At 40.0% G+C, this 17,719-nt stretch overlaps 2 protein-coding genes across 3 annotated transcripts in view; one reads left to right on the top strand and one right to left on the bottom strand.

Moving 5' to 3' along the window:
- TUBE1 (tubulin epsilon 1) overlaps positions 1-7,856 on the top strand; it is a 29,474-nt gene extending 21,618 nt beyond the window's left edge. For both annotated transcript variants that reach the window (XM_048844761.2, XM_048844763.2), the window contains exons 11-12: positions 999-1,173; positions 4,274-7,856. In XM_048844761.2, coding sequence (XP_048700718.1) covers positions 999-1,173; positions 4,274-4,432 — 334 coding nt within the window. In that variant the 3' untranslated portion in view covers positions 4,433-7,856. The remainder of the gene's footprint in view (positions 1-998; positions 1,174-4,273) is intronic.
- CCN6 (cellular communication network factor 6) lies at positions 5,386-15,810 on the bottom strand. The gene is given in 6 exon segments (XM_048844766.2): positions 5,386-6,894; positions 7,229-7,422; positions 10,835-11,077; positions 11,565-11,848; positions 15,142-15,227; positions 15,230-15,810. Coding segments are annotated over 6 exon segments (1,194 nt in total). The 5' UTR covers positions 15,335-15,810; the 3' UTR covers positions 5,386-6,612.
- Positions 15,811-17,719: the final 1,909 nt, after the last annotated feature.

Below are 17,719 nucleotides of genomic sequence, written 5' to 3'. Positions count from 1 at the left end.
TCTGCTAGAGTTCAGTCAGCCTCTGCTACCAGATTGATGAATGTTCCTTACTGAAAATACGTAAGGCAGCCTCCTGGAGCTCAGTCAACTCATTCACAAGTCACTATTCATTGTAGAGGCTTCCAAATCAGATGCCCATTTTAGTAGGGCTGTCATTTTCAAGTAGGACTCCAGTACCCATCTCCAAGGAAACAATCACCAAGAATGAAATCTATGCGGACAATCACTGAAGGAAGAGCGGTTACTTTTTACTTTACAGCAACTGTAGTTCTTCGAGATGTGTTATCCACATGGACTTCAGGAGCCGTCCTCCTTCCCTTCTACTACAGAGTCCTCCTCTGAGATTCGTTATTGACAAAACAACTGAAGAACGGTTGGGCTTGCTCTGCCCTTTATGCCCTCGGGTGCTGAGGTGCAAGGACATCTAAGGCACAGGGACAGCCCCAAGACAAAGGAATCCAATCTTGTGCATGTGCACCAAGAGTGTAATCCATGTGGACAACACGTCTTGAAGAACCACTGTTACTGGGAGATAAGTAACTGTCCTTTCTTCCAGCACCAGCGAATAGCCTATATGATATGTCAACAAACTTAAGAATATGCTGTCTATTGTATTACACTATGTCTGACTAGTTTTGGCTGCAGGTAGGCTTCCCCTTTTTTATGGAAAACAAACTGAGTGAAGTGCCTTATGATACAAGTCCCTTGAAGGTAGCTTTCTATTTTATACTGAAATATAAAATAAACTCACAGATTATTATTAAAATTAGTATTCTCCTGTGGTTTTTAAGGTTACATTAATTAAGATGCTAATTCCACGTTATAAAATCTAAGAGTTATGCCAAATGCTAATTATAATGGCTTTTTTCTTCCTGAAATTTTATATGCAGGTACCCTTGAGATTTCTTGTTTTAGCAAAGTAAACAGAACTGTTAACACTGTGCAATGTACTGTACCTCTTTGCTTGCTTATTTTAGCTATGAATGTATGTATTGCAGGTTGAAGCCTTCCCTTCATTTTGTCTCATGGAATCAAGAAGGCTGGAAAACTGGCTTATGTTCAGTACCTCCTGTGGGCCATTCTCACTCACTGTTGGCATTAGCAAACAATACTTGTGTGAAACCAACCTTTACAGAGCTCAAAGACAGATTCATGAAGCTCTACAAGAAAAAGGTACGGTGAAAAGCAGCATAACATCCCAGTGTACTTTAAAGTAGCAGTAGTCTCTTCTAACATTTTATTTTTTTGAGAAGTGGAGGAGAAAAGCAAATTTCAGTGCAAGCTGTAACAAGATATTGCTTTAATATAGATGCAATAGACTTTGCACTCCGAATGCAAAGCAGTATTGGGAACCTACCTTTTCTGATAACAATGCGTTACCTTTTTTTTTTTTTTTATTAGTATTCCTCTACCAGCAGAATGAGTGTCTTGATAACACATCTGTCTGAATTGCACCTCACCGGTATAGCTGAGAGCATGCTACAAAGGTGTAGCACTTCTAAATATATCTAAAAACACTTTAATTAAGCCTGGCTGTTTGTCATGGCAAAGGAAGTGGAAAAGCTGCAGCTTTGTCAAAGTAAAAGATAGAAACATTTACTAAGTTATAGCTCATAGGTTGGGTTTTTTTAATGTTTGTCATTATAAGTCCTGTGCTATTGAGCAACAAAATTGTTTAAAAACCTTTAAGTTTTTAACACCAGTACTCTAACTCACTGTATCAAACTTGTAAAATCCGATGAAGCTGTCATGTAACACAGACTGAGACTTCAGTTTTGTCATGAAAGTCATGGCTGTGGCAAACATACAGCCTTAGCTAAAATGCAGGTGGTGTTTAAGTTAACTAAAACTAAGTTGGGCAGATAACCCAAGAAAAGACTGAAAAGAAAAGAAACCTATATTGGGTTAACAGGATATTCTAAAACAGTGGCTCTCAACCTTTCCAGACTACTGTGCCCCTTTCAGGAATCTGACTTGTCTTGTGTACCCCCAAGTTACACCTCACTTAAAAACTACTTGCTTACAAAGCCAGACATAAAAATACAAGTGTGTCACAGCACACTTACTGAAAAAATGTTTACTTTCTCATTTTTCCCATATAATTATAAAATAAATCAGTTGGAATATATTGTACTTACATTTCAATGTATAGTATATAGAGCAGTATAAACAAGTCATTGTCTGTATGAAATTTTAGTTTTTTGCTGACTTCACTAGTGCTTTTTATGTAGCCTGTTGTAAAACCAGCAAATATCTAGATGAGTTGATGCACCCCCCTGGAAGACCTCTGCACACTCCAGGGATACGTGTACCCCTGGTTGAGAACCACTGTTCTAAAACATTATTGGAAGTTCAGAGTTTTTAAAGGGAACCTAAAAAGTGGGAAGATTAACTTTAGGGCATGCCTACACTATAGGTGCTAGAGCTGTTGATGCTTCCTATGTGGACTGAAGGAAGTTTTCTGTTAATGTAAATGATCCACCTCCCAGTGCCCAAGCAGCTATATGGATGTAGTTGCATTTACACTGGGGAGTTAAATCAGCTTAACAATGGCGCTCCAGGTTTGAATTTTTCACATACCTGAGTGAGGTTGCTAGGTTGTAGTTAGCTACATTTTAAGTGTAGTCTAGGCTAAATACTAATGTCAGTGAATTCCAGACACCGCAGCCCACCACAACAAAGCCACAATTGTCTGCCTGCCTGCTTTGATGGGCCCTCTAAAGGTTGGTGGTAGATAAACATAAGCACTGACTTTCTAGCCTGGGGGAGTCGTCATTGTATGCTCCCAATCCTGGGCTTCTCCAAGGGCCAGAGAGGCCCTCCGCGTAATGTAGGCAGCCCTGAGGCTAAATTACAGCAGCTTCCCCAGATTATCCTATGGACTGCTGCGCTGCCCAGAATTTCTGCAGCATACAGCACTGCTCCACCCACCCGCAGACTACACCAAAACTTTCAAGGGAAGTCACAGGAGGCTGCCTTTCCCAGGCAGAACCAGGGTTATTAAGGTTTCTTTATGTGCTGTGGCCCTTTTGCCTGTCACAAATGGGCTGGAGGAGGGATGAGGGCTTTGCCCAAGGTTCAAGATGCGGTCTCTAAAGTAGCCAGGATTTAGGCCCTTAAAGGCTTTTGAAAATAATAGTGTTGTGAACCACCTGCCACTTCAGAAGCAGCCAACAGTCAGTCAAACCAAGGAGTTCAGAATGCAGCAGCATTTTTACAAGTAGCAAATAGTTGAGAAGCTCTGCTGTAAACTCTACTAATCAGGAATTACAATAATAAAGCATTTATTGCCTTCATTCCATTACTACCTTGATAACTTGCGACACTGGAAAAAACACTTTTGAACCACAACTGGCACGTGGCTTTCAATATACAGGGCTTGGTCAGAAGTGACACTAAGGGCTTGCCTACACTGTGCCATAGTGCGGAATATTGGGGCGTGAATTGCAAAGTGTACCAAAGTGTTTTGCACTAACTGCCCCATATGGATGCTGCTGGCCAAACTAGTTTGTGTTCTCTGTTAGGACTATGTTAACGTGAACTAGATACTTCTTAAGTTCATGCCAGCAAGATCCACACAACTCTTTGTGTGTGCAACTCTCTGGTATGTTCTGCAATTCACACCCCCAATAGTCCACACTGCAGTGCAGCGTAGACATAGCCTAAGATTCTTAACTATGTATTGGGGAATCGTTTCACAAAGGAACAAGTCTTCATGACCTTTATTTAGAGTAAGACAGGATGGCGGATGAGGTATGTGACTGATCTGGCTGGCAGTATTGTTCAAGATCCCCTCCCTACTCACCCAAAGAGAATTAGATCAACCTAGCTACATCACTCAGGGCTGTGAAAAAATTCATGCCCTGAGCGCTGTCGCTAGGTTGACCTAACCCCCGGTGCAGATGCAGCTAGGTCAACGGAAGAATTCTTCCATCAACCTAGCTACCACCTCTCGGACAGGTGGATTAACTACATCAATAGAAAAACCCCCTTCCATTGATGGGGGGAAAGTCTACAGCAGCACAGCTATGGCACTGTAGTGGTGTCGTTGTAGTAACTGTAGTGTGGGCATGCCCCAGAGTATTGCAGCAGGAAGTTGCTAAGTAGCATTTCGGCAAAGGATATAGTGACTCCAGACAGTCTTTCAATCTATTTATGATAGTGCTTGTTGTCCCCTTTCAAGGCAGGCTAAACAATAATGTATACTGAGCTAGGTTAATCTGACTCCTTGTGCACAGAGAAGGATATAATTAATCTGTGTATATTCTTATAGGCTCACCTTCACCATTACTTGCACGTTGATGGGATGGAGCAAAGCTGCTTCTCCGAAGCCATATCTTCCTTGTCAGACCTAATAGAGGAGTATAACCAGCTAGATGCCACTAAAGGTGCACCTAGAACAGATCCCTCAAGACTGAAGATAGCTATGTAACAGAGGAAGAATTGCTGTTATTTGGAGAACAGCAAACCGCCTAAGCTAACTGGATGGTTTGTGAAGCATCTAGGACTAATTATTCCACAGGGATCCTGGTACTGTCACTCTCCAGGCTGGCCGGGAGTGTTGTATCAAGTGCTCAGCCTGTGGAAAAGGGACCAGCATATATTGCACGCTAGCGGAGTAAATAGTGATGACGTCTGCCAGGAGGAGAGGGGGAGGAATTATAACAGGCCAAAATGGAGTTGGTGAACTCCTTAGACCAACTTAAGCTAAATTAAATTGATCCCTGCTTTGGAGAAAAGAGTCCCCTTTGGTATAAGATACACAAGGGAAGGGAAATCCTACATTCCCTTTTCTGCAATGAAAGGAGGCATCTAGTGAGTCTTGTTTCTGAAGTTCCGAATATCCTAGAAAATTTATTTCCAAAATGACGGTCTAAGATGTGTGTCACTATTCACAACTTAGAGTGTTGCTTCGTCATTGTATTTAGATGTAATTGAACTAAAATTTTCCAAGTTGATATCAAAACTGGCAATATCAAGAATAATTTGGCAAAACGAATGCATCAAGTACAATACTAATATATTGTATAATAATGATTCACCTTTCATGAACTGTAGGTTGCACTAATGTTGGTTTATGTACTGATGAGGATAAGAGGCTAGCGTAGTATGTTGCCTCTTTATCCAATAGCTGTGATCATAAGTACATATGATATGGATTGTTTGGAGAATGAAGATTATATTCTTAAAAGAACCTAATTAAAATAGAAGCATATTTTAAATTAAAGAGATTTTTATATTATGATCAGATTATATTTATAAACAGTTGTCTTAATAACAACTCCTATGCTTTTGCAGAATAAAATATACAGATATTCAGAATTTGTCTGCCAACCTGACTCTCTTGTCTTAAAACTGCATTAAGCCACTACAAATGGACCCATAAAATGACTTTTTTTTTTAATTACACGTTTCTTTCAAGAGAGCTTCGGTGGCAGTATGACCAGACACAATAGTATTGGTTCTAATTTTCAATGTATGAGGCCAGAAATACACAAGACAAATATTTGTAGAGGCAATTCTTATTAGGTTGAAAGCATTTTGAAAGTCACTCCGGTGAAACAACTTACCTATAGAACACTATAAATGTGCTTGGCACTTTCTGACAAAAAACATAGGGTAAAATCCTATCCCCATTGAAGTCACGGGGAGTTTTGCCATAGACTTCAATGAGGCCAGGACTTCACCCATGGTCCCTACCCCAAGGATCTTGCAGTCTAGGTTAAATAGATACAAAATAGCATGAAGAGAGAACAGAAACGAAGGTGGGACCAGTATAAGATCAGTAGCTTACTTTTCATTGTATACGTAGTGTTTGTTTTTGTTTGTTAGCATGTCATGAGTGGGGGAAAATAAAGAAATGGCAAATTGTATACATTTAAAATTAAAACCTAGAAAAATGGTTCACTGGGGATGAAGTGAATTAACCTACGTCTTGACAAATATGTTTTCATTTGTACTGGTGCAAATATAATGTTTCTTATTCACTGCATTTGGAGAAATGTAAAATATAAGAATTGGTGAACAACCAAAGTGAGCTTAAAATTTATTTGTAGTTGTATGCTACAATATGTAGTGTTTTTTTTTCTAACTCACAAAAGATCAACCTTTTTTTCTAATGCTGTGTCAGTGTAGCTGTAAGAATATCTGTCTTGTGGATCAAGAATGATAGATCAGATGTTATAGCAAAAAAAGTTAAGATTCCTTTTTCTACGAAGTTACTTGGATGTTTAATTAATTTAAACCTGCATGTTTGTTGAAGATGAGGGAGGACACCTATTTCTAGGAGTTTTTTGTGTCTATATGGAGCAAACTCACCCCTGCATTCCTGTAGATTTTTTTAAATTACAAAAGTTTTCCCTCCATGACTGTCCCTATGTTAGCTAGACTTGTACCTCAAAGGTATACTCACGTTTCAAACAATTTAATTCTTACGTGTTTTGAGTGTCTTGTTTTACATACATAGATGTTGTTCTTAAACCATGTTCTCAGGGTATTTAACAAAAGAATGCCATCAAGTTTGGTTTCAGTGGAAGGGTCTTCTCTTTAGCTAACTCTTCAAACTATGAGCATGCTGCCATCCTGATGATACACTGCTGTCCATGTTGTAAGTTATAATAACTTGAGTCCAGAAAATATATCTCCTGGATCACTACAAATCCTCTGACAAACACAAGATGTGATCCACATCATCTTCCACTTAAAGGAGCCTTCTTTGGGGCAGTCAAACTGTACAATGATCATTTTGGATTTGTTAGGTATGCAACATCTCTTGTCCAGACACACACCGCAGAAAGTAGGTTTGTAGCTTTTTGTGCTTGAGCATCCAGAAAAGGCTAGCTTCTCTGCTTTGGGAGGCTGGAATGTTGGCTGACATGTTTTTCCTTTTGGAATCTTAAATGTAAAATAAAACAAAGCTTGAAACGTCACATGAAAAAAACCAACAGAACAAACAACAAAGGTTCTTATGCATTTAAATAGCGATAGCATTTGAAACACTACTTTTTTTTAAAGCTGTCTTACTTTTCTTTGTACCAGTCAGAGACTGAGATTTATTTTTTTAAAGTAATAAAACAGCGGGCTACCATAATAATCCTCAGATTTGTGGCTTTCTTTAAAATTATACTTCTGTAGTTCACTGCTACATGATAAAGACAAGATCAATCTTGTATTTCAGGAAGGCTCACATATCGGAGATAATGGAAAGCCATTTTGCACCACAGTTTACCTTTATAGTCTTCAATATATTGGTCTGACAAGGTTGAATGAAACACAACCTCTCTTCTTTTCTCATTTCACATTTACTGTTTTCATTGGTCACCCTGTTGGATATACCTATGCCACAGGTTCTGGAACAAGGTGTCCAAGAAGTTGCCTGTACTAAGCACTTCTCCTTCAAAACAAGTGGTAGACTTCTGTAAACTGAGAGACAGAGCAATATATTATATGTTGCAACACAGCAAGACAGGCTATTTTTAAAAGTTCTGTGTCTAAAGTAGCATTAATTGAAAGCGATTAGCATTTAATTTCTGTTCATGTGGTTTCTCTCATAGGTAGATCTAAAAGGCTAAGGCTGAGATGTGCAAAGCTGCCTAAGAAATTTGGACACCAATTTCCATTAAAATTGGAATTTGACATCCAAATCTCCGAGATGGCTTTGAAAATCTCAGCTTGACTGTATGTTCTATGACCCTCCAGATTAATGTTATGGGAACCCAAAATCCCTTCTGAAGAACTGTTATGAAACATCCAGAGTAGTGAAGAACACATTTTAAAAACGTTTTAAACTGTAGACCAAGTGTAGCTGTGAAAAGTTATATGAACCTATGTAAATAAATCTTTTGATATGTAACTTTTTTTTTTAATGTCAGGAATGATTTTTTTCCAGTCATTTCTAAATATCTGATGCTAATAAATCGAATCCCCTACCTAATAGGAGTGCAAATAAGTAAAGGTATAAAATAAGATTTTAAAATCACTGTGGCAAATCTTGGTGAAATACTCAAGAAGGGCTCATAGGGTTTGAAATCTGCACATGTAGTTAAGAGGGTAGGGCAGAATTATGAGGGTACCTGGAAGGTAGACAGCAGGTTAAAGATCTCAGTGCAGGAAGCAGATTAAAAGCCTGGCACAGATCTGCAATAAATAAAGGGAGGTTACATAGTTGCTCATATGTAGTACATTTTCTACGTATGATATAGATACTGTCTTCATTTAGGAATTAGCTAAACAGAAAATGCTTAAGGAAAGCAGGAAAACTGAAAGAACAGTAAAAGCAATAAAATTAAGCTCAGCATTTGCTACCAGCATTAACAGAAGGAAGGAAAGAATTAAAACTATCTTAGAGCTAACAAGCCACTGCATGACTTCATGCAAACTATGCACAAATTGAATTTAAACTATAGATTATTATATTATGTTAAGGAGAGAACATCATTTTTTAAACAAATTTTCAGGTTTTCTCTGAGAGGAAAAAAGAGCATTTTTTCTACCAAGGATTCCTACTCCATTTTGTTTTTGTCCCTTCCCTCTTCCTCACTTTCCACGTTGTCTCCCTGTTCTTGTTTGGGTCATCCCTCAATCTTAATCAGTATTGTAAAGTGCCATGTACATCTCTGGTGCTTCAGATGTAATAAATAAGGCCTCCACATAGTACAGACCTTCAGTTTATTCAGGGAGTGCTAAGTGGTACTTTTCTTCTAAGAGCTCTTGCTTCCAGGTTCAAATCTGTGCCACTGCGCAATGCAGAATTTTGCAGAAATTAATGTGTGTGCAGAATTTCCTTTTTGCCCCCACAGAAATGGGCTGCAGAGATGTTGGCCTCCACTAGGGACCATTGGACCTCGCAGAGCCCAGCTCGCAAATGGAAGACAAGGCTGGGTAAGGGGGAGGGAACTGGAGGATTCTCAGCAGCTGCAGTTCCCAACATTCCCTGAAGGAAGGAGGTGGCATGCAGGAAACTCTGTGCAAGCCTGGGACCTAGCATCAGGCTGTTTCTCCCTCTGGATCCCTAGGCTCTAGGAGGGTAGGGACTGAGAGTATCTGGGCTATGGGGGGGCCTGCAGCTGGCCTTTGGAGGGTAGGAGGTGTGAGTGTCTGGGCTGGGGGCACCTGACGCTGGGCTCTGAGAGGAGAGGGATGTGAGTGTCTGGCCCCCTGGCTGGGCTCTAGGGGGGTAGGGGGCAGAGAAACAACTGGGTTGTCATAGGGGTTTCTTTAACTCTCTACTCCTAGGGGAATTTTTGTGTCTGTACTGTTACAGACATAATAGCTCACAGGTATTTTGAAATAAATTACCAAAATAATTGAAATGGGCATGATTATATTGTGTTATTTTGACAAATAAAATGTGAAGAATTTTGCAGAATTTTAAAATATTGTGTGCAGAATTTTTAATTTTTGGCACAGAATTCCTCCAGAAATAGATTATTAATCCAGATCCTCAGATGGTCATGCTGAGGGTTAACAATAAATTTAATTTAATTTAATTTTTGAGTCCATCACTCTGCAGTGATTCATTGTTGGCTTGGGTCTATAAAATCATGGTTTGAAACCTAAGATGAACAGGCATGTGACCCACAAAGTTCATTTTTTAAATCAAAGGAAATTTTTAGTTAGATTTAAATGTCTACCAGGAGTTTGTAACCCAAATATTGTAACATCATGGTAATACATGAAAACCAGAAAGTGAAACTAGACATGTAAATAAACTTGACTAGTCTATTTGCATTCAACATGTGTAGCAACCAGTGATCCTTCCCATCCCCTGCAAACATGGGGCTGGAGTGCTCAGCCCTGTGAACCGAGAGCCAACTAGGGAAGCAGTTGCTTTGCATTGCTTTCTCGTTGTGTTCCACGGTTTATCCAAATTTCTGAAGTCATAGCAAGCACTGAAGTGTTGCTCTTCATTCTCAGTAAAAATGATTGAAAAGGCACCTTAAGATTTCTATTTTATTAAGGTGCTGGGAGGAAGCAACTTCTTGTTGCTGTGCAGGTATATAAAATTATAATTTCAGTTTATTATTACATTTTAATTGGTTTAAATGATTTGGTATCGAATATTCGAGGTTGTCTCTCCTCGGTTAAATTAATAACATTCTCTAAAAGTGTGCAGTTCATTCATTTGGACTCGGTTGCTTTTCTGAGTGCCTTTCCTACTGTGTATGGTTTTATTCCCAGCTTTGGATAAATTCTGTAAAAAGGAATTGCTATCCTTCACGTCTGGTCTAAGTATCAAATTTACTGTTTTGATGTAGGATGAGTTTCCATTTTTAGGATAGCTTGCATAAGCACTTGAACTTCTTGGAAGCTTGTCCAAACTGAATTCCAGGTTTTGTGAGGTTAACCACCAGCACATGTGTATAAATTTGCTATAGCCTGGGCTGGCTCACTTGCTTGCATGCTCCTTCCTATATATCTGCAATACTTGAATCTGATTTGTCCTTGAGCCTTGGACTACCCTTAGTTTTATTTTATTCTCCTTCTCATCCTAGAAGCAGAGGACAAACGATTTAACCAGGAAATAGCGATTATAATTTGAACCTGATAATATTGAGTAGTTTAGAAGCCAGAAATTGTTCCATATTCTTATAGACTGAATTCAAGATAGAGAAAGAGGTTGGTTTTTCCCCCCTTTCAATGACTGAGATTTTGTCAATAACCAACCAGGCTGTCGGAGCCAAATCTAGAATCCTCCATTTTCTATTGAGAAGAAGGTCCCTACAAGATGTCGGTAAATAGAATATTGACCCATTTGTTCTTTTTTTTTTAAATAAATGTGTAGTTTAAAAATTTACCATGTATGAAAATCGTTTACCATTCTAGTCATGCACACCTGGCATTAATCTGTAGCCTGTTGATTGTAGCTGTTTCTGTTGTCCAGGGCCACAGTTGGAATGTCCAGACGTTTTTCTGCCCTTGACCATGACGCACTGACTTGCTGCTGCCTTTGAGGTGAACACAGGTGTACATCCTATTGCACCACTAACACAGAGACACTTATAAAGTGGGGTAGGCTGGAAGGCCTGGCCATTGACATAATAGACTCCATTGAGCTCACATCCGACTGCTATCGTATCTGAAAATGGTAAAGAGCAGAATTACTAATCCAGCTACAAGCTATAAAATGCAGTTAATGGATACCAAATGGTAAGGCGAGATCATCCTTTCCTACTCCAATTACCAGCAGTGTATACTGCACCCAGTACTTCTATGGATGAAGTTCTGCAGATGTAAGAGGAGAGTTCTGCCCTTTCCCACCCAAACACAACTTTTATCTGTGAGAAATTCTACTTATTGGCTGCTTTGTTTCAACCCAGTCACAAATGCATCCATAAATAATGGACCACTTTGACTGATGTGTAAAATGATGTAGCAGTGACACCCTAAACATACTTATTTACACATCAGTAAATGAGTGAGTGTAAGGAAATTGGTGTAATTTACAGGCAAGGAACTATGCAGCCCAAACTAAAAGACTTTTTTTTCCTCTTGAGTCAGACTATAAAGAGCCATGCTTATCATCCCCTGAAGTTTCAAGAATAGGATGTGAAAGAGTAACTTACATGCACATACTCCTGTTTCATACCTAGGCCTGTCTGCAGAGTAATCACAGTAAAGCCCTTTGTGAGGGTCACAGGTATCTGCTTCATTACAGATCTCTCCGGCCTGCTTGGCACAGATTTTACAACATCCACAACCATCCTTTACCAGGCTCACTCCAGGGGCGCAGGTTGGCACATGGGGGCATTTGCATGGCCAGTGACAAAATTCTTTACGCTGATGTACCTCACTGGCTTCTGCAGATTTTTCCCCAGGCTTCACTTCTAGTTGTCCATTGCCTTGTGCCCTGCAGAAAAACTTACATATGGTTGGATTTTTGAGGGCTGGGTTACTTTAAGCATGGTTAGTACATAAACTTTAGTAAGGATGAAGGAAGAGAGTTTCATAAAGCCACTAAAGCTTTTGTAAAAATTCACAAGATGAAAAAGTGAGGTAGTACATGAGAAACAAAGGACCAAATTCACCACTAACTTAGCACATTTGGAGCGTTACACCAACAGTGAATCTGACCTACTGTTTATTTCAAAGAAAATTAATCTGTCTCTTCTTTCAACAAAATAAAACTTTTAGTGTAGTTAGTCAGGACAAGGTTTTAAATTTGGTATTGTAGGGTTTCACACTATTGATGATAATGATATACCAAACGTACTCAGCCCTAATCTATAGACTGTATCTGTCAGCCCTACAAATTCACTCTGGTATCTGGAAGCCAAGTGATGTTCTTTCTGCCACTTACATTGGCACAAATATTTGAAAATTTGGCACACAGCTTACTTGATAATTGGGTTGTTGGTGTGCAAAGGAACAGAAGACAGGTCACTTTTCCATTGTTGTGTTGGCTTTGCTGTGCTAGTGTTGTAGGGTGCTGATCTTGCAAACAGGTACACATGTGAGCAGTTCCACTGAGTTTCGTGGATTTGTTCACGTGCATAAATTTACTCACATGAGTGTTTGCAGGATCTAGGGCTTAAGCAGGAAAGAGATCTTAACAGACTGGTGGCAGCACTGAGATGGCAAGATGGTAGTCTGAGTGACCTAAAGCAAAAGTCCTGTGTGTCTCATGATTCTGCATCTACAGAATTCTCCATGCAGTCTAGCTCCTGCTTCAGAATTTAAGTCTTCACTTTAAAGGAAAACTGGTTCTAGCCTGTGATTGAATAGAGAACCTTGCAGAAATGAGCTATTAGTGATGTTTTCTGAAGTCCACAGTGAGCCTGAAACAATGTTTCCGAGAGCAGAGCATTGCTTCCGTTTATTTCAACGGCGTATTAATGCTCAAACATAATGACAATTTAAATGTCAACCCTAACTATTTCACTGGTCTTAAATAAAAACCTAGACCTTAATGTGCTTATTTAGCAGTGGTGAATAGATTGATAGGGGGAAAGGACCCGTAGAGCAGCTAGTAGTTCCCATGCTCTAATGGGTTTGGGAACAAGGAGTACTAGTAGCTCTACTAGTGTAGCTTAAAGAAACCTGCAACCTTGCCCATTAAGAGGCAGGGAAAGAGAAGATACAGGCACTCCCCACTGACAAAAGCCTCAGCTATCACGTAGTTGCCAAAAACCTGATCCATCTTCAACATTTTTCTGAGTACCTAAGGACCCAGCTAAATGCTATCAGCTTCTCTCTCTCTTTCCCCAAACAAATTCTGCAGTGCAGTGCAGTACTGTCTGGTCAGTAAAAACAACCTTTGGCAGACTATGGAAGACTATTGTACTAGATATATTATTCATTTTCCTTTTTAATTCAATACAAATTCCCATTTTTAAATTGGAAGTTGCTGCAGAACTCTGCTTTGCATGCCACAACAACCAGCCGCGTAACTGAATTCCAGTTCACCATAGGGAATAGGGGATCTTCCGAATGGGGTTTTTCCGCTCTGATTTTCATATTTATCATAATTTTTCTAGCGATGATAACCATTTTTCAAGCATTCCACCATACTTTGAGGTTTATAAGCTATACAGTTTTACTGGGTTCCAACATACGGCTTCCATGGTCACTTGACTAGAACTATTTTTTAAGATCCGCACCTGTTCACAAAATCAACCACTATGGGAGCTGAAATATTATTCCATGCCTCACAACAGGCTCTGCAATGCACCAGGCACAGGTTAATACAGGCGGTGTTTTTAATCATTCCACTATTTATTTTCATTCAATCGCCACACAAACATAGTAGTAATATGACAAATCACTAGCTCTTATAACTGATTTTTTTTAAGGAACGGCTTTATGTTAACCTTTCAACCAGCCATAAAAATTAGCTTAATCTGTACTTCGGGTGCCAGTTGTTACAGCTTTTTAAAGTTTGTGTCTCTGGAAGAAGGATTTGGGGTAAACAGGTGCTCTTAAACATTTATCAGTATAAGTGACGGGATGGTTACTTTAGGAAACTCCCATCAGCACAGCTCAACATTTGCTGAAATCTTTTCCCCCAAAATATTATCTTCCTTGTAAAAATTTGGGTAGGGTCTGAACTACACACTGTGGTATTGTCTGTGTGACTGAAATCAGGTATCTCTTATTTCAAAATGGATCTGTGTGCTCTTAACAGGATTCCTTCATACACTGTGAGTCAGCAAATATTGCTTACATTGATGCAGTTATTTAAGCTATTGTATTATAAATCAGAATTGTACTTTGAACCTGCAGAGCTCTACCTAAACAAAACAAAAGAAAGAGAGGACAACTCAGAGGTTTCTTCATAGCAAGAAAAACAAATCATGAGAAAACAGCCTGTGGTTGAGTTAACTCTGCTGCCACTGAATAACACTGTTTACTTGAAAAATCTTCAACAGTCTATCAAGTTAGGATAAAAATGTAAAGCCTGCCTGTAAAGTTGACAAACCAAATATTTTATGATTCTTCCTTCCCTAGCCTACTATAACAATTGTGTCCACATCACACAAACCCGTGCATATATTTTGCCAATCCTATGGGCAGATTCAAAAAGGAGACCATTGTGTGGAAATCTCTTGATGGGTGGGTGGTTGGTTTTTAAGATTAAGCAAATTATGTATGAGGTAGGTAAATTAATACCAAAGCATAATTGTTTTGAAAACTGTCCACTTGGAGATTTAACTTCATCACTAGAAGAGGAAAAAACACATTTGCAAGGTATTTTTTTTTTAATGGAATTGGACTTTGAAACTGGAGTAAATAGAGCAGAATTTCTTTGTTGTTAAAACAGTTTAATAACACCAGAGCTCCTTGCTAATTTGCAAAACTAGCTCATGGAGCCCTAGAGCCAGATCAGTGCACGTACCTGGAACATGAATGAGGGAAAGATGTTTACTTACTTTGTGTCAGACAAGAATTTGCACTCAGAAAAAAGAGAGCGAGAGAGTTGAAGTCACTGAGAATTTAAAATTTCTTAGCAATGAACTGAAGTAAGAGGAAAATATCAAAATTGTGACTGTACAATGAATAAGCTGCAAATAAACTTGTACATGGTAGTAAAAAATTGGCTTCCTATTCTGCACATAGTATTTGCTTGAGTGAATTTTATTTTGTCATGAAGCAAATAAAAGTTTTAACCACTCGAGGGAGAAAAAATCTTTTGAGAAAACTTACCTGTTGCATATAAATGATGGTGAGGAGAGTGGGAATGAGGAGCCACTGCATGTTCCTGAAGAGTCAGAAGTGAAAGAGAGAGATAGAGAACAGGCTGAGCTGTGTCAGAGTGAGCGCTGTACACAAAGCTCTCCCTTGTCTCCTCTGCAAATCCTTCTTTCCTCAGCACATGCAAGAACACACACACATTCATACTTGAAATCCTTCACTTCATACATAACTAGTTTCATGCTCAGACTTTCAACTGGTCTCTTTCATTTTTTTGAGCCCCTTTCCAGGATATGTTTTCACACCCTGTTCAGCGCCAGAAAGCTGTTCCTGCAGATTCCACTGTCTTAACTGAGGTTGGCTTGGGCAAACTTCTGATTGGTGAAGTTAACTGCTGGGAGCATGTAGTTTTTGGGTTTTTTTTTTACCTTGTATTTAAATCCTTATTGCATGGATGTTATGATCATTTTAAAAGGACAGAGTTCCAGTAATATATTTTCTTGAAGCAGGTCAAGCAGCGTTCCTCAAATTTAGAGGCCTGATCCTCTACGATGCACAATCCCTAATGGGGTCAACCATAAGAGATGCAAATATCAAAATGTATAGTACATGTTACACAGTGTACCATGCACAATGCCAGTGGGGCTATTGCACTGTTTATTTAGTGAAATAGTGATGGGGAAACTGGCACTTTGATCTGTGCATTTCCCTCTGTAGACCAGCTGCCAATGTTTTAATTACTCTGTTTACACTAGAGACAAACAAATTTATTTGAGCATAAGCTTTCATGAGCTACAGCTACATTCTGATTTTTTTTCTGGCCCAATTAGTATTTAATTATCCAATTATTTAATTGAATTAGAATTGAGACCTACATCAGAATAGCCCATAGCCGAGTTGGTAGGGCATGCACCTGACAACTCCCTGTTCAAATACCTTCTCAGCAGGCAAACGGGGACTTGAACAAGGGGGTCTCTCACAGCCTTGGTATACTGTGACTGTGTATAACTACTGTGTTATAAGAGAGGTCCTGGCTGTTTTGTGCAGAGTTAAGCAGGCTCTGAGCATGCCTACTGACTCTGCCCCCGTCTCCACACACACATGTGCATCCAAGGGTCTATCTTTCCCCGGTTTGTGTATCGATCCGGGCCTGGGCGATAGGTGTCTGGGTGCCTAGAGCAGTGGTCTCCAAACTGGGGTGCGAGATGATCCCAGGGGGTGTTCGGCAGCAGAAGCACTGCCAGACAACACTCCGCCAGGTTTTTTTTCGGCGGCAGCTCTGCAAGTCCATGGCTGGTGTTCCCCTTTGGCGGCCTGCCTGCAGTAAGTCTTCCATTCATCTGCGGCAGGCCTTCCGGTCTTCTTCCGTTGGCAGCACATCTGTGGCAGGTCTTCCAGTCTTCACTCTGGGGGTGCACGAGCCAAAAAGTTTGGAGACCACTGGCCTAGAGAGAGGCAGAGGCAGAAACATAGATGCATAGGGAACTTTCACTGCAAAAATGTAGGCCCTGAGTGACTTTAGGCACCTACAAAGTTAGGCGGAAGCCAAGCAGATGTTTTGTGGATCGCAGTGGTGCCTAAAAATGGGACTTAGCCACCTAGGTGTCAGGGACCATGGATCTTGAATGCTGATACACAGGGCTCCCAGGAGCCAGTAAGTTCTAACCTGCCACTCGGTGACCTGTTTAACTCCAATCCTGGGATCTGATTGGCTGAACACTGCGGGGTCCTGATTGTTTCCCAGCTTCTATTTAAACCAAGCACAGGGACAGGAAGTTATCCATGCAACTGGGTTGCCCCTGCTTAGGACTGCTTCTCCTGCAATACTTGTAGCTGCTGCTGAACCCTTGGTAGCCTGACCCTGCCTGCCTCCTGACACCTGACTCCTGTCTTGGACTCTGACCTCTTGGTATCTGCCCCGGCCTGACTCCTTCTCTGACCATTAGGTCAGACTGCCCACATCCTGGTTGTGACACGAAGTACCCTTTGTGGAGGTCATCCTGGCTGCCTAAAATTCTGTAGGACCAGGTCTATGCTCAAAAAGTTCTGTTGGATAATAATGTTGATTAGGAGTTTGAGTTGTTATGAAATTTTTATACAGGCAAAAAGTATTGTCGTGTAGATGCAGTTATACTGGCAACAAATCCTTTTGCTGGTACAGTTTATTTAGTTTGGAGAACTGGTACAAGCGAGATCAACAAAATTGTTTTGCTGCTATAAGCTGCGTTTCCACTAGGGGGCCTGCTGGTATAGTATACCGGAAATCCTTTCAAGTGTTGACAAGGCCTAGGAAGACACAAGAAATTCTGTTTCATAATCTGACTGAAATCCTCAATGGTTGGTTCTTGGTCGATTTAGCCTTCCTCTGTCTGTTCCTTGCAGCCAACTACCACCATGCCAAGCTAACTACATTATTATAATATGCTTTATCACCAGACAGGTGCATAGGTAACTGTCCTACTGGCAACTAGTTCAGCTGTGCTCAGGGCCAATCTTAGTTTTTTGGTAGGCTAAACAAAACTAGATTTTAATGGCGTAGTTGAGCTCAGAGATGGGAGAGTTTTCTAAAAGCGAATTTTGTTTAGAAAAA

Source organism: Caretta caretta, chromosome 3 (genome assembly GCF_965140235.1).
Source record: "Caretta caretta isolate rCarCar2 chromosome 3, rCarCar1.hap1, whole genome shotgun sequence".
Classification (NCBI taxonomy): domain Eukaryota; kingdom Metazoa; phylum Chordata; order Testudines; family Cheloniidae; genus Caretta; species Caretta caretta.
This window is presented reverse-complemented; position numbering and strand designations above follow the sequence as displayed.